Genomic DNA, 25837 nt, shown 5'->3' on the forward strand with positions numbered 1-25837 from the left:
TCCAGCTCCACAGTAAGCCTCTACCATGTAAAGTGGTGTGGGCTCCATCAGCCATGCAGATGAGCCCTGCTTCCTTTACCTTAATTAGAGCTCCCAGGGGACTGGCTGTGGGCGCTGAGCAGCATCAGCATCAGCCGCTCATACCGCGGAGCTACCTTTCATCAAGCCTGAAAACACCAGGGGGAGAACTGACATGGGTATGTGGCAGAGGCATTTCTGCAGAGGGGAATTTTAAAACACTCACATTTTGAGGAAATATTCCAGCATGTTATTCAAGGCTGGTCATTTACGCAGCAAGCAGGAAATATCTAGTGAGCTGTGGCATTTCAGGGACGGACAGCCAACAATGAGGGAGAAAGCATTAGAAATGATATTCAAATGCTTTTTACAAATATCTGATGAGAAATTTGAAAAATATGTGTTTGATGGAAAAACCCATTGATTATTATCACCACTATTTTAAAATGATATACATTCAATACATAATTACATTTGAAATAAATGTATATTATTACAAATACAATATGTATAAAATATTTAATCATCAATATTTCATACTTCATGTAATATTTATAATATTACAACATAATTAATCATATTGTATACTTATAAATTTATTACATATTTCACAATTTATATAGGCTACATGTTGAAGAGTAAAGCCATTATTAAATTAATAATTAGCCTATTAAATAATAAACTCATACACTTTAATATATAATATATTTCAAATAATTAAAAATATTAAAGATTAAAGACATATTATTACAACATGTATTATTACCGTGGCCACCACTAAGCATAAAACAACTGTCCCCCCTTCTCCACATGCACACCTTCCTGTCCGTCCCCTTTAAACGGGGAGGTGCTCCGGTGCTCTCACCCCCAGCCCGGGGCTCTCCGCTCCGGGAGGGGGAGAGAGGGAGTGCGGGCTGGCTGAGAGCGGACGCGTCGGAAACCTCCCCGGAGGGGCCCCCGTGTAATTCGATGCATGCTGTTAAAGCTTAGAGTATATTGTCTTCCCTTTGCTTATGAAGCCTCCACCCACCGGCCCACCCTACATTTAGCGGATCATGTGACTGGGGGTAAGTCATTTGCAAGTACAACAGTTCTCTGTGCGCTCCCATTCATTTCCTGAGAACTGCCTGAGCCGAGCAGCTGAGAGGCAGAAGGGGAGGGAGCTGCTCACTCACACACACTCACACTCACACACTCACTCACACTCACTCACTCACACACACACACACACACACACACATACATACACACAGAGTGAGAGGAGAGGAGAGGAGAGAGAGGAGAGAGAGAGAGAGAGGACTGTAGAAGGGAAAACAGTCTCCACGGCTCTGCAGCTTCTGACAAGGTCTGTGCATTTTCTCGTCCTGTTCCTCTGCTGCTGTGTGCTTCATTTGTCATGTTGCTGGGCTTTGTGCTTGTGTTCAGTGCGTCTCGTTCAGCTGTCATTGCTCTGTCAAAGCAGATGACAACTCAGATCACCTATATGGCACACTGGTTGTCCGTGTGTGGCATTGTGTTTGGTGTCTGTCAGTGGGAACACAGAGACTATCACCGGTGCTGACTGGACTTGTAACACCTATTTCCAATGTGAATGCATAAGCTGTCATGACAAGAGAAAAAAGTGATTATACACAGAATGACTGTCGGCATGGGCAGCATCCTGGCTGTACTGTGCCGGCTCTGCTCAGGATTACTGTCCTCACATCTGCTTTGTTTCACATCTCTTAATTACCACTATTTACACTTGCTATAACTTCAAAATATAGGAGCACAGTGTGGAATTGTTGCATAATAACACTGACTGAATGCCTCTTGGTTTGGAGTATGAGAGTGCGAAGTGAAACAGCGCAGCACCAAACTCTCTCTCAGCACTTCTTACTGGGAAAAAAAAGTTTGCTGCTTGTCAGAGTTTTGTGCATGTCTTAGAGAGTGGTGCGTGTGGGTGTGCATTTGTGTAAAGTGTTAGTGTGTGCGCGTGTGTGTGTGTGTGTGACAGCCTTGTTTGCCTGCCGTACTGTAGCAAGCACAGAGACGGGGAGACGGGGCTGTTAGCAACGGGTTAAACATTAGGAGGCTCGGGTAGCGGAGGAAGGACACTGGTGGGGGGGGGGGGGCGGGGGGGGGGGGGGGTTGTGTGGGAGGTGTGTGTGTGCGTGTGTGTGTGTGTGTGTGTGGGGGAGTGTTGCAGGGGTGGTGTCTTGGATGTCATCGGCAGCGCTCTCACTTCCAGGGTAATAGTCATTGGTATTGATGGGTGGCTGTCAGGGAGGCAGAGAGCCACCAGGCTGGGGAGAGTGGCTGGGGGCTGGCCCTTGGCTGTTATTTTCAATTACAGGGGACCGGGGCAGAGCTGACAGCAAAGGCATTTGTACATCCAGCGAGGGGGGGTGGGGTGGAGTGGAGAGGGTGGGGGGTTGGAGGGGGTGGTGCGAGGGTTCGCCGGGTGAGAGGAGGAGGGGGGCGGGAGGTGGAAGAGAGAGAGAGAGAGAGAGATAGAAAGTGAGAGAGAGAAAGGGGCTGGGGGGTGGGAGGAGGGTGGAAGGTGGGGGAGGGGGAGGTGGGGGGTGGTCGGTTGGGTGATGAGACTCTGGCCCCTGCTCCCGGGTTTGATGTGGAAACTGAGCGCTGACCTCCATGACTTTACCCCCGCGTTGTGGAGAGGCCCTCCCCTGCCTTTAACTATGTGACAGCCGCAGGGTGTGTGTTTGTATGTGTGTGTAAGCGATGGGATGGTGGGATTGCACGTTGGAGCGAGAGACCGGTGGGGGTCGGAGAGGAGAAGGAGGGGTAGGGGTGAGGATGGGGGTGGGGGGGTGGGGTGGGGGGGGTGGGGGGTATGTGTGGATGAGACCCCCTGCAGCTCAAGGGTGTTCAGTGAGCGAGATTAGTGCCCATTTAAACTCTCGCTTAAATCCATTTACCATGGGGCCTTCTCCCCACACATGAATACGCATAAGCATGCTTGATACCACCGTACATGTAAGACTTAGCCTTTTGTGCCGGGCAGTGAACGTACGGCACATGAACAGATCTGCAATATCTTGCGACTGTTCTACATTTGAAGAATCCTACCGCAGCTCTCAAACTGACACGACACCATATACAGATATTTTGGGCCGTTGACGACACAAATCAGTGAAGGCTTTAATCTCTCCCACCGCAACCGCATCAAGGTATTGCTACCACTTCGATTCCTTCGCCGGCTGCACCCCCCCCCCCCTCCGCCGCCCATCCCCAGACACGGTCCAAGGGCTTATGATAGTGATCAGCTCAGGTGGGGGACTCAATTAAAAAGCCAATCACCGACGGATAGACTCTATCTGTCCATCAACACCGCTCTCCCCAGCACATTTAATTGCTCTGCAGGATTCCCCCACTAAAGGCATCATCTGTCTGCCATAGATCAGGACGCACAAATTGGGCGCCTGTTGACAGATTGAATCTTTCAGGAAGAAATGCCATGCTGCAGTAGGTGCATTCAAAGTACATACGCACTCGCTGTCTCATTCCGGGAGATTTGAAATTCCCCGTACTACGCCTAATCAGTTAGGTTAACTGCTGGCATATTGATTGACTGCTGTATCATTGATCCAGCTGCGTGTTATGGACTGTATCGCCATCGATCGCGGACAGACTGCAGTGCCCTATACGGCTGGATTCATTTGCCCAGAGACCCCGACTGTAAGCCAAGGCCAGAGGGGAATGAGGCGAGAGGGGAGAGCAGGGGCGTGCTCAAGATGCATTGTGGGATAGCCCTGTCCTGTCCCCATCTGTATATGTGTGTGTGTGATGATGGCCCCTGGCCACAGAGAGGGCGTTGCGTCTCCAGAGCTGTCAGACCCAGCTATTCACAGGCACAGGAGACTACCGTCACTGCCATACACAAAGTACACAAAGACCCCAGTACACACACACACACACACACACACACACACACCTACACACACACACACACACACACACACACACACACACACACACACACACACACATACACTGGCTCTTACAATAGACCAGCATGTCAAGGGCAGGCATATACAATGTGTGAGACAGACTGCACCCAAACAGAGGGGTGAATTTCTATAGTGATGGATTTACCTGCTTACAAAGAGAAACTGTAACTAAATCTATGGGACAAAAAGGTTATGGATGGAGAAGCTCCGTTCGGGTTAAACATCCACAACATCTGTGATTATTCTGTTGTTGTTTTAGTCTGGATAGCAAGACATGTACTGGTAGCAGTGTGTTGATTTGCCTGTGCGTGAAATAAGACTAATATTTGTAGGTTAAAGCCAGTAACAAGACTCCCTGTCCTCTCATTTCGTCATGTCCAAAGTTGACAAAATGTTCTCTCCCTTCACGTTTTCTCTTGTGTATTCAACCCTTGACCCCGGCGTCCAGCCCACGTTTGTTTACCAAAATTGAGTTTTGGGTGTACATGGAGCGCTAGTACATGTGTGTTTGTGATTGAGTGAGTGTGTGTGTGTATCTGTGTGCGTGCGCGTGTGTGTGTGTGTGTGTGTGTGTGTGAGAGAGAGAGAGAGAGAGAGAGAGAGAGAGAGCACAGGAAAGTATTGTGCAACAGCCAGTGAGTCTAGAGTTAGTCTAAATACTGAACAGAAACAGAAATAACAGTACAATCTAACACATGTCAAACATCAGTGTGAGTACATCTCTATTTTCATTTTGTGATTTTTTTGTCTCATCTTTCTGTTGAACACTTCACTCAGGACTAATACGGAGCCTATTATTTTTAATCCGAGCTCAGATAAGCATATCTTTCCCATGGATAAAAAGATTTTCTCAAACAACAAACAGAGTGAAGGGAGGCAGAATCGGAGAGAGGATGTTGTCTGACCAGCACATTGATCCAAGTTTTTCAAGTATGACACCATCTCTAGGGGAGGACACTCAGTGCTTACTGGAAGTGACTCAGTGAGGGGAGGTTGCCCCCAGACTCTGAGTTAAGGTTGCTTTGACATCTTTCCACAGCCAGGATGAACACGTGTGCTTATGGAAGGTACGTCGATCTTTTACTTCAGCCAAACATGGTTAATTTGTAATCTTCGCAAGAGGAGAAAAAAAGGGAAGGAAGGAGGGAAGGAAGGAAGTGAAGGAGCGAGAAGGGAAGAGTGTTCAAACGCAGTTTTTTGAGACTTTTTGAGCTAGTTACACAGGAAAGCGGTTTCCCTCTCCGCAAGAGGCTTTGGGGAGCTGCGTCTCCAGCCGGAGTGTAGATGGCTTCAGCAGACCCGCTCGAGCCTGCGTAAGGATGCCGAACAGATCACTGTGAACTTTGTTTCCAGTTGTACTGTAGGTCAACCGTTAGGGGAGGAAATTATGCAAACAACATGTGGAATCCATTTGGAGGCCTGTGGCATTCCACAGGCTGTTTGGCTTTAACAGAACCAGAGCCATGTTAACGTAGGTTCATGCTATGGACCATAACTCCTCTCAATTAGCTGCTTCAACCAGGCCCTTCAGCAGCACGGTATTAGCTGAAAATGAGAGCAAATGGAACAACAGTCTAAGTGAAGGCGTGAGTAGATGAGTAATAGAGGTAAACACAGCTGCTGGTTTTATTGAGTGGAGTTAGAGAGCTGGAATGGGTCAAAGTAAGGGAAAAACTCGGCGAGCAAAAATAACTGCGCGCAGATTTGATGTAATAAGTGTCAGTGTGTTGGAATGTTTTGGTTGGTCCGTTATTGTCTGTTTCCATGCGCTGCGTGTTCGGGTGGATTTGGTCGTGTCAGCGCAAACGCTGAGTGAGGCCAGATAGGGTAGGCACTTCGTGATGCTGCATTGAGAGGGCTCTGCAAGGCCATTAAACACTTAGGCAAAATGCACGTGTATGTGTGTGTGTGTGTACAGTATGCATGTGTGTATGCATTGGTATGTTTGTGTCACAAGAGACAGCGAGTGAGCGAGAAGAAGGGCAGAGAGAGAAAGATTAGAGTGTGTGTGTTCAAGTGTACGAGCGGCGAGCTGATATTTTCTACATGAGTTGTTTACAGTAGGTACTGTAGATGAGTCAGTGGATTGATGCGTCTGTGTGCGCTTGTGCGGTACAGTTATTGTAAAACATCTAGGTCGATCTTTGAGTGCATGTGAGTGCATGTGTTTTGATGCATGCATTAGACAAGCTATTGTGTATGGTATGTACACAGTACATATGTTGGGGGGGGAGGGGGATCACACATACACACACACACACACACACACTTGGACTAACACAAGCAACACACACACACACACCCTGTCAGAGCCTGAGGGGGATAAGGCAGCAGCCTACTCAAAGAATCCCCCATTAGGGCAGGAGTATACAGTCATCCCTAGGGGGGGAGAGAGAGAGAGAGGGAGAGAGAGAGGGAGAGAGAGAGAGAGAGAAAGAGAGAGAGAGAGAGAGAGAGAGAGAGAGAGAGAGAGAGAGAGATGGTTGGTAGGTGGGTGAGTGGGTGGAGATGGGAGGGATGCAGGTTATTGTGAGGATGCTAATGCATCCCACCCCCCTGTTAGGGCAGGAGATGAGAGCGGTGTCTCGTTCTGACCCTCAGCTCCGGTCCGTAGAAAGCGGCTCTTTGCAAGAGAGGAGCAATGATTGGCCGCCGTGATTCACTTTTCTTACTCGTATATTCGCAGTGTGTTCTCAGGGGGTTATTCTAAACACAAGCTGTCTGCAATATTTGCTTTTTTTTCATTTTTTTTCCTATAGCATTTATAAAAAAATGTTCACCTGATTTACACCATTTTATTTCTCTGTGAATTCTGTATAGGAGTGTGTGAGATTGTCCACAGCGCCGCGTTGTCAGTTCAAGACGATCATTAAATACTGCAGTGTAGTCACCTCAACCAAGGCCCTGTGCACTGAGAGTAAATAAGAGACGGCAACGGAGTCACTGAGTGCATTTTTTATTGATCCAAAGGAGCTAACCTTTCCCTATCTCTCTCTCTCTCTCTCTCTCTCTCTCTCTCTTCCTCTTTCTCTCTCTTTCTTTCTCTTTCTGTCTCTCTCTCTCGCACACATGCAGACACACATGTCGACGTAAAAAACAAACACAAATAATATTGCAACGTCTCCCTGAGAGGTTGCACCGATTAATCCAGGCGTTTATCCCGGTTCACTCGGCTCCACCTCCCCCTTTGGTACAAGTGAGGTTTTTGTGTCAGAGGCTATTTTAGATACACAGCCACTGACACCACTGCACTTATGTGGAGGTGTATGTGTGTGTGTGTGTTTGTGCGTGTGTGTGAAGGGTGTTCTAGAGAGGTCACCCCATTCTGTTTGAAGAAGACTACATACTGGATTGGCTTTTAGCAGCTGTTGTGGCTTTTATAGTTGCGGTCTCTTTCGCAAAAGAACTGAATCCAGACCTCGCACCGAATATTTTACTTATTCTTTCTCGTGATTACATCAAAATGGTCTTCAATTGGAAATAAAACGTCTAGAATGGTGTCGCAAATTGCTTTGACTTCTAACTCCAATCTCACTTGAGTAATGCCACCTCACTTTAGAGTTGTCACGGTCACAGCTTGTTTAGCTGTTTCTCTGCTGCATTTGAGGCACATGATGCAATAGGATGTCAGACTCCTCTGTTTACCTCTCTCTGGAGCGCTGTGGAGGAGTGTGTGTGTTTTTGTGTGTGTGTATGTGTTTGAGAGAATGTTTGTGCATGTGAGAGTGTGTATGCATGCTGGCGTGTGTGTGTGCTGGCGTGTGTGTGTGCGTACATGTAGGTGTGGGTGGGTGGATGTTTGTATAGAATGTGCATCTAGCATATTCTTTCATGGGCAGAGCGGCAATATTAAGAGACAGAGTTGTGTATAAGTGTGTGTGTCTGTCTGTAAATGTAAGATAAATATGGTTCATCGTGGGTGCAGGCAGAGGTCATAAGGTTTGTGAGTGTGTGTCTGTGTGTGTCTGTGGCAGCCAGATTTGTAGAAAAGAGCGGGGACTCAGGAAGTCAGCTTATGAGAAGTGGGTAAAGCACACAGACAGAGACACCGACAAACCAGACAGCGACTCGCTCTTCTTTTCACTTTGAATGTTCCCTCTCAGAAGAAAAAAAAAGAGCTTCTTTATTTCCCACAGTTTCACAAGGCCTGAAAAAGGGACAGAGGTGGTGTTAGCGGAGGTGGGGAGCTTTCACAACGACAAAATGTCACTGAACAGACGCCGAGATTCACAAAGAGAAGAATTAGCCTACTCCCTGTCATTCTGCAAAAAGCTGATATTTTAGAGGAAGGACTGATAAAGAAACGCGGGGGGTTGAGGTGTGCTATGAAATCAGGCATTTCAAAGAGACACCAGAGCATAGCTAGTGATGACTCATTCATGTATTATTACTGACGCTTTTTTACTAACCCATCCTCTGTTTGGTTTAAATTGTCATGCTTGGGTTGGTGTTTTTTTGTTGTATGAAAATGGCAACATGAGAAATTTGCCTGTTCAGTATGTTTAGCTGTACTTCTCCCTATAATCTGCCCCAACGTGTTTTATTAACAACTGTACATTTGTTTGTTTGGGTGAAAACAGTGTAACACTTGTGGTGCTGTATGCAATGCCCACTCAGCAGAGTGCTTATCCTAATTATTTACATGTCTGTGTGTGTGTGTGTGTGTGTGTGTGTGTGTGTGTATGTGTGTGTGTGTGCCGGTGAAGGCAGTAGACTTGAGCTGCATCCGGCGACCTCATCCCCCTCATCCCGACAGGATTACTGACACAGGATCCCCCTGCCCCTGGCAGAAATAGCTAGGACCCAAGGGCAATCCACCAGAATATGGGAACTTCCGTGGGCCTTTGCTTGTGTGTGCATGTGTGTGTGTGTGTGTGTGTGTGTGTGTTGTCTGTGTGTTTACATGGGTATCATTTCTCTATAAATGGAGCCGGTTTCCTCCCAGGTGCTGAGGTCCCTGGCTCAGGCATTGAGGACATGAGTTCACTTTTCTCTTTCCTCTCTCAATTCAGTTAAATTCAACTCAATTCAAATCAGCTTCATTGGCATGACAGAGAAAGGATCTTTTAAAAGCATTTTCAAAGGATAGGATAGGAAGTAAAATAAATAATAAGTCAAAAAGTATAAAGTCAAATTTAAATTTAATTTTAAATAAAATGTTCTTTCGCTCTCTCTCTCACTAATTGTGCCTCTCTGTCTCTCTCTCTGTGTGTTCAGAGAATTCACAGTTTGTTGTTGCGCTCATTTAAGTTTACAATAGCTGACCAAACACCATGAATCCAGACTCATTATACTTTACAAGAAACCCATTCTATATCAGAAAAAAGGTCAAAATGCACTATTTGGATTTAATAATTAATTTATTATCCACTACTATGTAATATACAATTTTATACTGTAAATGCAAGGGTCAATAATCTATGAAAAACAACAACAACAAAAAAATAGCTCCCACAATGTGCCTGTTTTTCCATGTTGAGTCACATGTGCGTGTGTTGAGGTTTGATGGTAAGTTTTCTTGAGCCGGAGTTTCAATATTCCGCTGCTTGTTCTGTATTCTGACACACTGTATAGATCAGTCAAATCAATATTCACCCTTTACCCTCTCCATTCAGCCTGCGCAAATGGTTTAGCTTCTGTGTGTGGAGCTGTCTCCCTCTATTGCCCTCTGTGTCTTCAGGTTTTTATAAATGCCTCGTTTTCCTGTAAGTGGCATGTTGACGAGCATATTGTAGATAATAGCCCCCGACAAACAGGGAGGCCAGCTTTAAAAGTGTTCATGCAAGGTATAAGTGATGGGTCAGTGTGTATGCAGTACAGTCAGTACATTATGTTTCTGGTGACAGGGACTTCAAATTAAATTACACTGCATTATGTCTTTATCGTGCCATTGAGTTTTGGAACATCAAGAGATCAAAGCTTCAGATGTGTTTTTTTGACATGCAGGCTACATGTCGGAGTGCAAGAGGAAACCCAGTCATTCAAGTATGCCACATCACATACAAGAGCAACTGAAGCCCAAATGGAATCAGAGAGATAGAGGCTGACATTCAGTATGAATTGATGGGACCTGATAAGCTCCCCATGTTGGGCTGTATGTCCCAGAGATGAAAACAACAAAAGCATGAGGAGCATATTCTGTCTAATAATAGCTGTGTGTTCAAGAAGAGAGATGTGTTTTTCTCCCTGTGGATCTGATTTGTTCCCAGAGGAAAAGGCCAGGGTGTTTTGAGGTAAAGTGCATCAGTTGAGTGCATCTCTAAGGGGTTTTTAACCCTAAAGGGAACCTTTTTTTTTTTCTTGCAAAAGATAGTGCGCACACACCGGGGTTTGATGTCATTGTGCTTGTCGTGGGGGTTAGAGGAGTCCATGCCACTGTGAGCAGGGAGGTAGCAGCACTCCGCTCTCTTGAGCCTTGTTCAAAAATGTCCCAGAAGCATCCAAAAGACTTCGCCTGCTGCTCCTGCCAAGGAAAATACGCAGCTTATGAAATGGAAATTCTGAGACCATTCACAGAGTGCCAGGAATGATTAGAAAAAAAACGACTATGTCCATCTCAGTACATCCAGGGCTGAGGGAAAACACACATCCCCACATCCCTTGAACACACACACACACACACACACACACACACACACACACACACACCATGAACACTATTTACCTGGCGTGTACTGTTTGGGGTGAGAAAGTGGTTTAGAGATGAATTATGAAGGGTTTGGAGTTCACCTTAAGGTTTTGTCTGATCTGAGGAAGAGAACATGGAAAGGAGCTTTTAGTCAGCCATTTTTGGAGCTGTCCACTTATTCCTGCTAAGTGGTAACCCTGCAGGGAACTCTTTGAATGGGCTCTCAAGGCCAGAATAAGGGCAACAAGATGAGGTCATTATCAGACACATCTTAACATGAAGCAGACACAGGTTGAATTGTAATTAAAATCAGCTCTAGTTCAGGTTGAACTCTAGTTAAAATCAGCTGTGATTCAGCTGCGGCTCAACTGTTTCTAGAGTGCGAGTGTTTTTTTTTTACTAAACATACAAACCTTTACTGTCCATGGTCCACTCTGACTTAATTAGAGAGGGTCAGTCAGCCAGTTCTCCGCTCTTTGCCCAGTGCAAGTCAGTAATTTCCTACTGAGTGTTTGTGTTATGACTTTGGAGGTTTTCTTTGTTACCTGTGTAATGAGTATGTTGTGAGTGTGCGCTGCCTTTTCCGGGTCTGCCCTGTTATTACTACGCTCTAAAAACTTGTTGCTCTCCGCTAGTCAAAAGAGAGGAAGTGGAGGAGTGTGCTGCAGTGGTGGGGTAGTTATCGGGCCGGCGCGTCGCACAGGGGTGTCCAGGGGCACAGAAGAGGGAAGTGAGCAGCGGCAGTGAGGCCAGCAGACACACAGGCAGGGCAAAACACAGGAAATGCTCATCTCACATCACTTAAAGCTCTATCCTTTTCAAAAAGGCCTTTGCGCGTACTGTTTTAGCACCAGATGGGTCAATCATCACTCATTTACAACATGTTCTGAATCGATTCATTCAGTGTGCTAACATGTTGTTTGGATGATATCAAAATGTAATCTGAAACATTCATTTCCAATCAGTAACAGTGTAAAAACGCTATCAATAGGGTTTCGCTGCTGTTTTCCTCCCTCTTTCTTTCTCTCTTTCTCTCTCCCCTTTGGTGAAGGGGTGGAGTGGGGTGGGGGTGGGTGGGGGGGTCTGTTGGCATTCTTGCACCGTGTGCTCTGCGCTCGACCGGGCCTTGGCTCAGGTCCATATCCCCTCTCTACCCCCTCTCGCTCCTCTGCCTCCCGCCCCTCCTCCTCCTCCTCCATGAAACACCCTTCCCCCCCGCTCCCTCAACCTCTTCAACTCTCCTTGGTTGCTTCCCTAACCACCGCTACCGCCAGCAACTCCACTGTGCTCTTCAACATCACCCCCCCTACCCTTTCTCTTGCTATCACCTTCCTAAACCCTTCCTCACATATCTCCCCTAGTTCAGTCCATGCCCCCCTTCCCCCCCTTCTCCTCCTCCTCTTCCTCTCCTCCTCCCCTCCCCTCCCCTCCCCTCCCTCTCTCCCAGCCCGTGGCAGCAGGTCCAGCCTCTGTGACACAGATGCACACAGTTGCTCTGGGCGCTCGACATGGGAACAAAGCATTGGCGGGGCCGAGTGGGTCCGTCTGTTGCAGTGTGTTTCAGGGCGTGTGCGTGCACGTGTGCAAATATGTGTGCATGAGAGAGAGCGAGAGAGAGAGAGAGAGAGAGAGAGCGGAGATAGTATAGACAGCCAGATACTGAATATGGTTTCATGAGTTTATTCAAGCTTAACGATCACTTGAAGAAATAATGTGTTCCATCGCTCTGCGCGCTAACACCCAGAAACTTGCATTACGCAGAAACCGTCTAAGTCCTCACTGCAGTTTGTACTTGGAAAACATAAACTCACACTGATGCGTCACTCCCCAACCCCTCCAACCCACACACACACACACACACACACACACACATACCTTTTTAGCTTTCTTTCCAATCTAATTACTTCCTATTAAAACCTGACCTTTGAAAACAATCAGTAATTAACAATAAGCAATTGCTTTTCAAAGGAGATAATACATTGTGGTCTCATTCACAACGTTAGCACACTGTCAGTGTATTGGCAGCACAGGCACATTAAAGCTATAGAGGGTATGCCAACATTGTGCAATGATTGAAAACAGCACTTCTGCTGTCCTTGTAGATAGGTTGTGTCTGTTTTAGCATTTGTACGTTTGCCTTTTGACTCTTTGTGTGTGTGTGTTTTGTGTGTGTGCGTGTGTGAGTGTATGATGTCAGTGGTATATGAGGTCAGCGTTGAGTCTTAGGAGGTCAGGGTTTGTTCTGTGGAGGCCTGTCACCTCTTATTGATCATCTGGTCTGGTCTGGTCTGGCTTCGTTGGGCTGGGCCTTATCCCTGTGCTGCAGCCAGCAGCTATCGCCTCCGTCAGCACAGAGCTGATAGCCATCAGGGAGATGGGAGCTAGTGGACCTGAGGCTGGAGATGAGAAAGGGTCATATGAGTTTCAGTTTATAACTCCAAATGCATAAACAGACACATAAATACAGAAAACAGAAACACAAAGAGAGCGGGATATGCAGAAATATGTATATTTCAAGCATTTTTTCTTCTGCCAGGACTGGCCTCATTCTTCACCTGGTCCCTTTCCCTGTTCTCTAGGGATTTTGGTGGGGATGGGAGGGCGGGGAGGAGGGAGAAATGAGATGCCTCAACACTCCACTGCCCTCCTCCCTCCATCCACCTCCCCCTCACACCTGGGATGGCCATTTCATTTCAGAGTGCAGCAAATGGAAAGGTGATCTTAATCTGCCCTGTTTCCCTCTCCTCTCCTCTCCTCTCTCTCTCTCTCTCTGTCTCTCTCTCTCCCTCTCTCCCACACACAGAGCCTCATACCGCTGATGGACAGCACACCGCTGGCTTCCTGAGCTCTGCTGCCAACAGACCAAATCTAGTGATAGAGAACAGTGTATATTGGTTTATTACCTTGAACAAATTCTCTTCATTTCAAACTCAATCTTTACTAATAATTTGATCCTCTTGGTTTCCATCTGATCCGGAAGAACTAAAAGTACATGGCAGAGATAAGAATTTCATTGGAGCGAAAGTGGTTGACAATCGACTTTGGTCATAGTTTTCCGATGTGACCTCCTCGGTGCACAGCGCCACTCCGTTAGCTCATTACTCAGTGTTAACTCTCCTTCTCTGCTGTTAGCTCATTGGTCATTACAGCCACAAGCAGAGGCATTCACTGGCCATTGATTTTCTATGAGGAGCCCGCTGCAGGACAGTTCATTAGGAAGGTGCACAAACCACTGGATTAACTGGACTGTAGACACACTTGGAGAAGCCAGGCTTTTGCCTTCCAGCAATGTGCTGTACTCACTGTACCATGCTGTAGACAACTGGGAGATTTCTGGATTTTTTTTCTGGGAATTATCAGATTCTATATGTGCGCATTAAGAATAGAGGTTTAATGAGTTTGGACGAGGTAAACCTTTGCACTATGAAAGGATTCTTTTTTTTAATTCATCTGAATACAGTAGAGCACATTTTGACAAAAGTGAGAACGCCCTGAGGGAAGATCAAGACTTATCTGAAAGGTCTCTTCATGGAAAATGTTTTTTTTTTCTTTTTTTTTTCTGAAGAGCAGAAAATGCCAGAATGATGGTCATCTTGAAGAAAACAAACCTTACTCTCTCCCTCGCTTAGTGCTCTCCTCTCTCCTCTTCTTCTCCTCAACACATGGCTCGAGGCTGGACTGAGGCTGCAGCTCCACCCGCCCAGCCGTTGCCATGGCAACGCTATCTGGGCCTACCAAGACCTGAAGCCGAAGGACATCCTGGACAACAATACAATAGCAGCACAGCCAGGGTACCTGAGGGACTTAGACCTGAGAGGCGAGATCTGGGGGGTTGCAGATTGAGGGAGAAAATCCTCCCTCCCTCTTTCTCTACCTCCCTCACACACAAACACAGTCAGGATTAGCCTTTTGCTTGAGAATCTAGGAGGCAGTGCAACAATATGCAGCTTTAAATGGTTTGGCTAGCACTTTTAAATGAAATTTGTAATAAGAATCACATTTTTTGATAAATGTCCTGACTGGATTTTATGGTGAGTAAAAATTACTTGGTTGTTGTATAGACCTTTTTGTTTTTGCCAGATGGATATCGTCATGATTGGGTTTCTGAATTATTTTGAACTGAGTTGCGTGGTTAGGCGGTCAAGCAGCAGAGTCAGGGTGTATTCAATAGAGGTCGGCCACGGTTGGCTGAGCTCTCTCTCTCTGCACCAGAGTGGTCAGGATGGCCCTGCTGCTGCTGACTACAGTCTTGGGCCACTCATCCCGCTGCTGGTGCCAGCAGTGGAGAGTAATAGAGATGTTTAGAGTCTATTTGCCTTGCTTGCATTCCTCCATGTACTGCTGCTAAAATAATAAGAGGCTGGGTTACCTCAGGTCGGCCCCAGCTGAGGGATACGGAACATGCATTGTTGTCATTGGCTCCATCTGAGTATCCCTCTTAAAGCCACAGCACGGAGCTGAGGAGCGGGGCACTGCTGCCCACCTTACAGAAGCGCAACACTCTCATGAATATACAGATGTGCTCTGTGTGTGTGTGTGTGTGTGTGTGTGTGTGTGTGTGTGTGCGCATGAGTGAGTGTCATATTACTGTCATATTACATCTTCAACATTATTACATCTTGTTGAATATTATCCTCATATTTGTAAGTGGATTGAATGTCTTACATTGGTCTACTCTTCATGAATATGGCAAAATGTTTTTCTCTCTTCCATTCTCTTCTATTCTTATGTGCTATGTGGCATTTACTGCTTGATCATGTCAGTGCTCAGAGCCATTTCTGTTGAATTCTATCTATCTATACAAAGAGGGCATTTATGTTCCATTGAAGTCTCATGTAACAGGAGCGTTATGGAGTATTATGAAGAGTTTTTAGTCCAGCAGGCCTGTTTGACATGGCATTTTGAAAATCTGTGTTATGGATGGGAGGGAGTCATGCTGTCTGTGCGCTGAGTGTACACAGTTTGTCTGCATCTTTTGTCTGTCAACTTCTGCTGCTTTTGAAATGTTTTCGTGATTCACAAGTATGAATTTGTGCCTATTTAGAATGTGTTTTTTCTCAGTGGACGTATGCAGTGCGTTGTATGTGTGCAAGTGTGTGAGCTGCTTAGTCATGCTAAAACATCCGTCTTACGCCTCCTCTGTGTTCCTCCACAGACGGCCCCAGAAACAGGATGTTAATGCTTGACGGAATGCCTGCAGTCCGAGTCAAAGCTGAGCCCCTGGAATCGGAACAAGGGGTAAGAGAGCAGTTGTTTTCCAGACAATTCCCTTTTTTTTTTTTTTTTTCTCCTGCTTTCCTTCTTTCCTCCTCCCGGCAATGGTGCCGATAATCACTCCCAGGCCTGAGCGGGTGAGCGAGCGAGCGAATGAGTGAGTGAGTGAGTGAGTGAGTGTGGGGGCTAAGAGGAGTGGTCGGAGAGCATGGTAGTAAGGAGGAGGAGAGCAACGGAGAGCTGGAGAGGAGGAGGGCCACAGCTGGAGCAGGAATGCATCGGGGGGGGCTTCCAGTGAGGTGACTGGGGCCAGCGGAGAGTCCGCTCTGGCTGGGGGTAAACGCACAGATGCAGTCACTGCTCCGGGGAGCGGGGTCACATGGGAAACTCTAAATCTTCTCTATCTCTGTCTGTTGCTTTACGTCTCTCAGTTTCCCTGCATCTTCTCTTGCTCATCTGTCTCTCTCACACACACACACACATGCACAACAATCTCTCTCTCTCACACACACACATACACACAAACAGACTACGCTCTTCCTCTACACAAACACTATCACGGCTTCATCTCTGCCTCTGTCTCGCGTGCCTATAGTCAGCCTCTTACAGCTCTCTGTCACCTTTATATTGTGTTTCTCGGTTTCTGTCGCTCAGTACAATTCATTTCTCACAAAGGAGGAGTTGAATGTCACTGCAAGCCTTTCTATAGGTATTTTACTGATTTGTTACACTCGCACTTAGTATCATTTATGAGCTGAAAGAGGGGAGAGAATGAGCTGCTAGCTTGAAACAAAGCTACAACGTAGAATTCATATTGTTTAGAGAAGTTAGATTAAATTTAACTTTACACTCACTTTTTGAATTGGCTCTAATTTTTTGTAAAAGGACGTGGGTGATGTGCAGATATTAGACCACATTCTGTGTGTGTTGATCCTGTCAGGAATAGTAGAGTTACCTGGTGCAGGATTTTGTGTCCCACATATCAAGTGCTCTCTGGTCCAACATACATAGAAAATAAAGTGGTCTTGTTATGGAGAAGCTGTTGCTAGGTTACTAGGGCTTTGTGTTGCTGCTACAGCTGTGTGTGCAGTGGGTGCAGGCCACTTAATATTTATAGTCATGATGAATAGTATTCAGTTATCATTGATTTCCATTCATGCCTTATCAATAATTTCTTCCCCCCTAATATATCACTAATAACACTTTGTGGGCGAAGAGCTGAGCGATTTCTGCTGAGAAGAACCTGAGGGCATTAGCGCTTGATGGATGAGAAAAATACCAGCTGCTGATAAGCCATCAGGTTATCACACTTCTTGTAGTGTTTGGTGGTGTAGGTGCTCGGTGTTGATAAGAATTGAATCTATCTTTCCGCAAGGACCCGACAGAAAGGCGAGGGAAGCAGGTGGGCGCTTTCTGTGAGTGTCCTGCTCTCAGCTGCCGCTAAAGTGTTTGAGTGCTGTGCCCTTGCCCAGCTCCCTAATGTCTGGGGATTGAAGTCATTCTCCATACGTGTAGTGATGTCAGTCAAAGGCAGGATGTGAGCACTGCAGCCCACACGGCTTTGAAGTGAGCCGAGATCCAATCTCGCCCTAACTGACTGAGCTTCCCTTTAAACGGCAGACACAGACAGACAGTTTAGGCTGCTGCAGAAATGTGGTCTTCATTTGGGTGGCGGGGGGCCAAGGGCTTGCTGGAAATGGTCTGCCTCGTTAGACAATTCACCCGCAAGGGGCTGGAAAATCTGCCCTGCTAACCAGTATCCCCTAATAAAGACAATGGCATGAGGACAGAGGCAGGCAGGCGGGTCGGGGTGGAGCATGTCTGTGTGTGTGTGTGTGTGTGTGTGGGTCTATGAGTGCGAGTATGTGTAGGTAAGAGCGCCTGTGTGTTCTGTATCTGTCAAAGTGAGAGTGGGGGTGGATGAAGTTTTCCATTTGTGCTAGTTGAGATCTGTATGAGAACCAAAGCCAATATGCAAATAAGTTTCTGTTTTTCACTTTTATGTAACCCTATACACCCTGTTATTTTGACCTTTCCACATGAATGTTCCCCTTTTCACACAGGAGCCACAGAGGATTGGCCTATTTGACATCTTGTCAGTGCCACTGACTGAATTCCTAACTGCGATGATCATAGTTTTTCACTCTTCCAACAAACAGAACGGTTACAAACCATAAATAATTTCAAAACGTTATTCAGACTACAGTTGTGGTTGTCATTTGTAACACGATATATTTTCCTCAGTTTTTATATTTTCCTCTTGTATTCCGCCACTGGTAGGAGGAACTGGCAGCACTGCAGAGCTTTAGTAGCAAACCAGATACACTCTAGGAGCATCGACTGAGAAAGACAAGATTTCCACAACACTGAGATCAGCCTCAGTGGAGCAAATGGCTTCAAAGCCTCTAGGCAGTGTAGCTCCAGGCACTCCGTGACACTGCCATCCTATACAGCACATGCAAACACAGGGTGATCTCGTGCAAAAGCAGCTGGATGATAGCCTGAGGGTCTGCGGAGAGAGCCTGTATCAGGAGTGGATGTGATAGAAGCACGGAGGACGTTTGATATCAGAAACATCCATAGAAATTGTCCATAAGTGATATTTTGTGACATGTTTCTCATGGTAATGGCCTGGAACACCATTACCCAGTGGGTGAACTATAGCCACTGGGCGGAGGATATAGAGCTAGGAACAAAACTGAATGGTCAGGAGGGAACCAAGAGGGACCTTAAGGTTTATCTATGCTCCGCTAATAAGGAAGGTCAACAGTGACTCTCGTTATCCAGAGGAAATCTGAAGTGCACTGTTGCTATGCAATAGTGATAAAAACAACTGAGACTTGTAAGCATAACAGATATCCCAATTCTTTCACAGCAAAACCGTCAGTGTCAGTGTTATGCCAGTGTTTATATAAGTCCACAACCATCAGAGTAAATTTAACACTTTCGATAGTTTTGAACACTTGCCCCTGCCATGCTACGAGTGGACAGACAACTCTCCAATCAGCACTTGTCAACTCAAAATTACTGTCAGTGGAAAATCAACAGTTATTAACACAGGGAAATTTGCTTTGTCCCCATGAAAGAGGGATGATGATTTCTTTATCGCAGGACAACATATTCAGGATTGTGGACTTGCTCCAATCTTCACAAAGATTATGCTGAACCCTCCTGCTGCTACAAGTTAATTAGAATCGTGATATCAAATGCTATTCATTTTCTCATGCCATGGGAAAAAGCCTTAATCAAAACTGATTTTATTCATTTTAATTGTTTTTTTTTCCCAAGGTATCATCTGGATATTTTTTTACATAAGCAAAAGCCATGTAAAGGACCCTACCCAAAATGCTTGGTAGGTGGTATTATGAAGTGGGCAATAATGTGCCATGAACCTTGACCTGACACCTTTGACTCTGAGTTGACCCTCATCAAGGTTCAGAGGTCACCAGAGGGCATATTTCATGGGGTAGGGTTTGTTTTCCGTCTCAGGAGGAGTTTCACAGGGGAGAAGCGCTGCTGATTCATGGGGTCGTAACATTTCCTGTAGGCTGAAAATGAGTGTACAAGTCTGGAGTAAAAATAGTAGGCTACTACATAAAAGCGCACACACTACTCACAAAAACTCCGTAATTCACTACAGATCCACACTCCGCCAGCATTACAGAAGGGGAAAGAAATGTGAGTCTAAAAAACAAAAGCAAGGATGAAACCCGCCATACAGGACATTTTTCACATCTGCTGCGGCGGAGCGCAGAGTTTTTAAGGGTTTTTTCCCCCTCGGCTTTAATGAGCTTTTCCTATATGATTAGTAGAAATCCAGGATCTTACTCTCTCCCTGATGGCCTGACTGTGACTCAGCTAGAGACTCTGACAAGCTCCACTGTTCGGATCAACACCACTCACCACAGACTCTAGCACCCCTCCCACATCGAACCGAGTCAGCCTAACATGTAACATGGTCCGTTTGACATTATGGCTATTGTAGGCAGTTTGAAACCGAACGCTGATTACGCTGTAGCTCCGTAGCAGGACAACGAAATCGCCTGTGTAGATATTCTTCCAAAGATGTGATAGTGTGCAGGTAAACAAAGATTGCATGTCATCGTGGTATTAAAGAATGTCCAAAGTTTGGGACTTCTAAGGAACAAATAGTAGCGTAGAGTGACTGCCGCTTTTCTACTGTGTATGTTCCCCATTATCTTTTCCAAGTAAACAGGTTCATGAAACTTGCGGACACAGACGGAGCGGTTGTGTTGCAGTCTGCTTGGTGTTAAGTGAAAGATGTGTTGAGGGACATACTGAGCCACCAGCATTGGCCTTAGGAGGCTCATTGCTGAGAGACAGAGAGAGAGAGAGAGAGAGAGAGAGACGGTCAGGAAATTGAGCCCATATGATGTTTTTCCACCGTCACAAAGGAGATTTAGGAGAGATACGAGGGGAGCCAAGAGAGCTGTGTTTCTGTGGGAATGATGGAAAGCAGCAGGAAAAGAGAGAGAGAGAGAAAGAGAGAGAGAGAGAGAGAGGAACCCAACGCCAAGACAGGAGAAAGAGAGAGGGAGAGCGAGAGGAGATGGTGAAAGGAAGGGAGTGAGAGAGACACCATCTTTACCCCTGCATTTCATCTGCGTATGACATCATGCTAAGCGAGGACACTTCACAGGAGGAGTGCGCTGCTTGGATGAGCAAGAGGAAATTACTATGTTCCCGTCTCAGTAAATGTCACTGCATATACCTGCCTGACATTGCATGATATCTCCATCATACATTACTGTCCCCGCAGCCGAATGCTTGCACAAACAACAGATCTCCTTGACCTGAATTTATCGGCATATTCTGCCTCACTGGTCGATGAGGTACAGTTAAAATTATGCAGGGCATGAGTCAAATCAAATTGGATTTTTGACTGCGAGTAAAGAATCTGCGGCAGTCATGAGTACATTATTTATCTGTAGACACAGTTACATGATGTGGAGAAAAATAAGTTTTTCACTCCTGTTTTTCTTCATCCATTACAGCTTGTATTACAGCTTGTCATTTTACTGTGCAGGTGTAGCAGATTAAGGTGCATTTTCAAGGCATTGAAGCCCCAATATATAATGAATCAATGCTGAGCAAATATAATGTCAGTGTCTCTTTTCCTCCCGCAGTCGCCCAAAGTGCGCCGTTACCCTGCGATGGACAGCGTCCCCCTCCTCCTCAGCAGAGTTAAACCTGAACCTCCGGAAGACCTGCTCGCCCACGACCCGCACTTCCACACGCAGACCGAGCCTGTCGACCTGTCAATCAACAAACCCCGCCCCTCTTCTTTATCCACCATCTCCACAACCACCTCATCCTCCCCACTCAGATCCGCTTTCTCCCCATCCTCTTTATCGTCGTCATCCTCCTCCTCCTCCTCTCCGTCGGTCATCACCTCGGCCTCCTCGGTGCTCACGCCGGGCCCTCTCGTTGCCCCCGGCGCCGGGGTGAGAGGTCAGCAGTATTTGCACATCCTGCACTCTGTGCCGCCCCCTCCATCCAGCCCGCTGAGCCTGCAGGGAGCAGGGAAGCTGGCCAGCCATGTGCACCGCATCCCAGTTGTGGTGCAGTCGCTGCCCCTCATGTACACCACTGCCGTTCGATCACCCTCCAGCCTCAACAACGCCATCATGCTACCTCTGCTGGACGAGGCCAAGAGCCACGGCAAAGGTGAGACCAGGATCTCTGAGTGTTCCACATATTTATATGGATGACACTGTGCTGTTCTCTGTATCTTCTCCATCATTTTCAGTGAAAGATCCATTCTTCAGCAATTATTCAAGCACTGATGGAGTTGTAAATGATGATACATTATGGTTTAGAGTGTTATTGCTGCATGAATAGACTAGTATGACACATATATATTAACCACATACTGAACATAAGGTGTTTGACAGCTCCCTGTTGTCACAGCAGGTCATAGGTGGCTACCACAAACACACAGACAGATTTCTGTGTTGGCCTCCCAGCAGTGACCTTGCAAATGGATGGAACAAAAAAAAGCCTTGCATAAGCTGTATATAAGTAGCTGTATAATTGCCTGCCCAATCCTATCCACCCTTCTGTCCAGATAATGTCTTGAGTGAAAGAACTTAAGGTCAGACATGAAAAGACACAACACTGTAATGACAGTCTGTGTGCATGTGTGTGTGTGTGTGTGTGTGCTCTCAGAGATGGCCCCTCAGGCGATAATGCTCCCCCTCTGAGCGGAGATGAGATTTACAGGATGAAAGGCTCTCCCATTTGTTACCGAGAGAGATTTTGCTCGGCTGTCCTATATGGCCTCTGGTCCAGGTAACCAGGGCCAGGACAGCTGCTGTCTTGATGTCTTCTCTCCCTATCCAGATGCACACATGTGGAGCTGGTTGGCAATACGCTAGTCCTCCCTCCCTGTCTATGTGTTGTCAGACCTTGCTGGCCCGACCTAGACTGAGGCCTGTGTTATGGCGTTGGTTTTCCCTCAGGGTGTGGTTTTACTGCAAACCACGGGGAGTGAGCCTGGGTGTTTCTGTCCGCGGGAGTGGACCTCTGAGCTGTACACAGGGGAGCTGTTGGTCGTCAAAGAGGCTGCTTGTTTATTGGAGGTTCTTGTCACTCCCTGTTGGACAGACAGACAGGCTCAGACTTTGACACAGACCCGTGCATGTATGTATGCATGCACGGACAAACAGACACACTGTACTCCCAGCATGTGCTGCACACACACACACACACACACATACAAGTCGGCTGGGTGGGTGGGGTGGTCCACTGAGATGGGCGTTTTAAACTCTGGGTGTCTGCTCCCAAGGAGAGGAGAGGAAGAAAGGAAGGACAGGAAAAACAAGGCTTGCATAAGAGGGTGTGGACGGATATTGAAGATGGGTGGCACACACACACACGCGAGCGCACACGCACACACTCACACACACACACATATAAACAGTACAACGTCAGCTCTGCCCAGTGTGTCTGAAGGCGTCAAGCATGAAGGAAATAGGGTGAGTGTTGGGTGTGGTGGATACAGTCACTGTTAGTGAGACAGCAAGCAGCAGACAAACAGAACAGAGCATTTTACTTTACAGGACCGTTAACGTGATTTGGCCTGATTTGGCCCAACATTTTCTGGCATTCTGGCATTTTCTGGCAAATGAAACATCAGAGTGTTAGAATGGAGAATGATATCATGTAATATCTTATTTCTTTTAGGATAGGAGTTTTTTTTTGTCCCACCTAACGTGGACTTGCCCTTTGCAGCATTGACACTGTTACCATTGGTTAGTTGTTGTTCAAATAAATTGTTGACATTGGAGGACTCACCTATCTAACTTTATCCCCCACCTCTCCTGCCATGTTGAACATTCTCTGACATGCAGTTTATTGTGATGAGCAAGAGGTCAGATCTACTGTGTGTGTGTGTGTGTGTGTGTGTGTTTCTGTGTTCACAAAACCCTTATCTGACTTGATATAAACCCAACTTGTGTAGTGATGCAAGTCTCAGCGATATTGAAGCTTTTAACATACGCACGCACACAGACACACACACACACACATACACAGACACACACACACACAGACACACACACACACACACACACAGGTTGGCCATCCTCTTTAAGAGAGGGCGGGTACCCTTCCTTTCACTGCTGTCTCCCTGTCTCCGGCAGGAGGTTGCCATGGAAACAGGGCTTGACTGGAAACAACAGGAGAGAAAGAAAGAAATCCAGGGCTCTGCCCACCTCTCCACCACTCCTCCTTTGTGTCCCTCGCTCAAAATACCCCTTTCCAACACACATTGCATTTCTAACTAATTACTAGTTTTCCATAGCCTAGGCGAGCTGGTCACCACTCTGCTTGTCTTGTTCTACGAGAAAAGCTAGGAACCCTTAAAAGCAAAAGCTACAGCAGAGTTGCAGCATTATCTGTGTTTTCCCCCCAGTAATAACACCATGTCTGCTCTCTAGACCCTTATTATGAGCCATTATGGCCATAGTCTCGGCTGAGAGGGCAGAGGAGGTGGTGTCCTGATAGCTTATAAAAGCACCAGGCAGAGTTGGGGTTGTTGCAGAGTTCAGTGGCAACACATCTGAGAATATCCAGTGTTTCTGACGATTGCCTCTTCAGAAACAAGAGCTCAGTTATTACAATAACCTAATGGTGTCATTTTTGGTTCATGTTGTACATTCAGTATGCATTTTTTTTTTCTGCAATACTTTATTAATTAATTGCTGTTTAATCCGGTACTTTGCCAGTGCATTTTCTTTGACAAGTAGTCTTAGGCAGGCCTTTTTTTGTTCGACATTCATCCCTTGAGTTATCCAGGATGTGCACAGGCTGTGTCCATGGAGACGGAGAGGGCAGAATGGCTGCAGGCTCTGGCAATATATCCAATGAGTTGACCAGGGGAGAAGTTGTCACAACTTGTGGAATAGATGTGACTTTCTCATGGAGCTCAGGAGACAGAGATGAACTGCATTCATTGGCTCAGAGAGTCATACTTACTGTAATGATATGCTGGCCAATCAAAAGTTCAGCAAGTTTTTTTCTTGGTTACTGTGCAAAAGAAAAGAATCAAGAGACAAAGATAGCTAAGCTGGAGAAATAATAAGTAAGCTAATAATCAGGGTGAGCTTTCAAAGGGATACAGCAGAGAATGAATACATTTAGACCCTTGTGTTTTTTTCAGGCCTTTTGTGCAAAAGTTTATCATTATCATGAATATGATTCTCTGTCAGTTGCACAGTAGGAGAAACAGAGAACTGAGTTCAGCATGCAAAGTCACACACACACATGCATGCACACACACTTCTAACTTCTGTCGACTTTAGACAACACACATACTCTGCACACACACAGACACACTCACACAGACAGACACACACACACACACACACACACACACACACACACACACACTATCACGTGTCCCCACCCACTGTTCAGAGACAACAACAACGCCCAAACAATGCTCCACCCAGCTCCTTATCTGCAGGGTGGGAGTTGGAGACTGATAAAGGATATGTGTGTCTATGTGTGTGTGTGTGTGTGTGCGTGTGTGTGTGTGTGTGTGTGACTGGGCACAATTTCATGCCTGGCCCACAGGCTGTCCTGCCCTCAGGTTGAGAGTTCTGTTTGATTGACAGCTCCTGACTGGAAATGCCTGCGGGATCTTCACTGAGGCTGTCTCCTCAACACACACACAGACACACACACACACACACACACACACACAGACACACACCTACACTATATAAAGGGCTGCTATGAAGACATAGACAACAAGCCAATAGTCTACTTTCACTCCAAAGGTAATTCAAGTAAATATTCAGCGTGACTGGAGCATAATTGTTTTCAGCCGCTATGGGAAAGTGATTAGCAGATGGGTGAAAAGTCAATATATGAAGGTGATTACCTCGGTACAATTGGAAACACTTTCCAATGCACACAATGTGATATGCCCCGTCATATAAGTTTACAGTGTCGCTTCCAGTATCGTGTGTCTGACTCCTGTGTCTGTGTCCCGTCCTCGCAGCGCACATAGACCCCAACGGCCTGTCGCCAAGGCAGATCAAAAGTGACAGCGATGACGATGACCTGCCAAACGTGACCTTGGACAGTGTTAATGAGACCGGCTCCACTGCGCTGTCTATAGCCCGCGCCGTACAAGAGTGAGTATCGCAGTCCTTCGATGTGTGTGTGGGTGTGTGTGTGTGTGTGTGTGAAGCTGGATGCTTTGCTGAGTAGTTGGTTCTGGGTAATCAGTGTCTGTACAGTTTGCCCCCATCTTCCTGCCAAGGCTGAAAACTTCTCGAGAATTATCTGACATCACAAAATATCTTCTCCACATTGAATCTTTTTCCTCTACTGACTCCTAGCTGCCCTAAAAAACACATCCCTTCTATCTCTTTCCTTAGCTCTTACTTCTATTCATACAAAGTATTGGGTAAAGTGATACTAACTAGTTACTTTACTTTATTACTTGCCCTAAATAGTAACTAGTTACTATGCTAAGTTAGTTTAAAATGAT

At 46.3% G+C, this 25837-nt stretch overlaps 1 protein-coding gene across 2 annotated transcripts; it reads left to right on the top strand.

Annotated features, from left to right (window-relative positions):
* Positions 1 to 1146: 1146 nt before the first annotated feature.
* Positions 1147 to 25482, top strand: LOC139644873 (Krueppel-like factor 12). Of its 2 annotated transcripts, none has more exons than XM_071520402.1 (4): positions 1147 to 1363; positions 15755 to 15837; positions 20961 to 21501; positions 25343 to 25482. In XM_071520402.1, the coding sequence occupies exons 2-4, from the start codon at positions 15772 to 15774 to the stop codon at positions 25480 to 25482; spliced, it is 747 nt and encodes a 248-aa protein (XP_071376503.1). In that variant the 5' UTR covers positions 1147 to 1363; positions 15755 to 15771. The 2 variants fall into 2 exon arrangements, with proteins under 2 accessions (XP_071376503.1, XP_071376502.1); XM_071520401.1 differs by lacking the exon at positions 1147 to 1363 and adding an exon at positions 4962 to 5038.
* The last annotated feature ends 355 nt before the right edge of the window (positions 25483 to 25837 follow it).

Source organism: Centroberyx affinis, unplaced genomic scaffold (genome assembly GCF_046629955.1).
Source record: "Centroberyx affinis isolate AG114_WGS23_722 - 3 ecotype Tasmania unplaced genomic scaffold, CSIRO-AGI_Caff_v1 ptg000798l_1, whole genome shotgun sequence".
NCBI classification, from domain to species: Eukaryota; Metazoa; Chordata; class Actinopteri; order Beryciformes; family Berycidae; genus Centroberyx; species Centroberyx affinis.

Excerpts from the sequence above, each read along its gene's own strand:
- LOC139644873 (XM_071520401.1), top strand. Across the intron at positions 15,838-20,960 it reads CCCTGGAATCGGAACAAGGG|TCGCCCAAAGTGCGCCGTTA; the intron begins GTAAGAGAGCAG and ends TTCCTCCCGCAG. Across the intron at positions 21,502-25,342 it reads GGCCAAGAGCCACGGCAAAG|CGCACATAGACCCCAACGGC; the intron begins GTGAGACCAGGA and ends CCGTCCTCGCAG.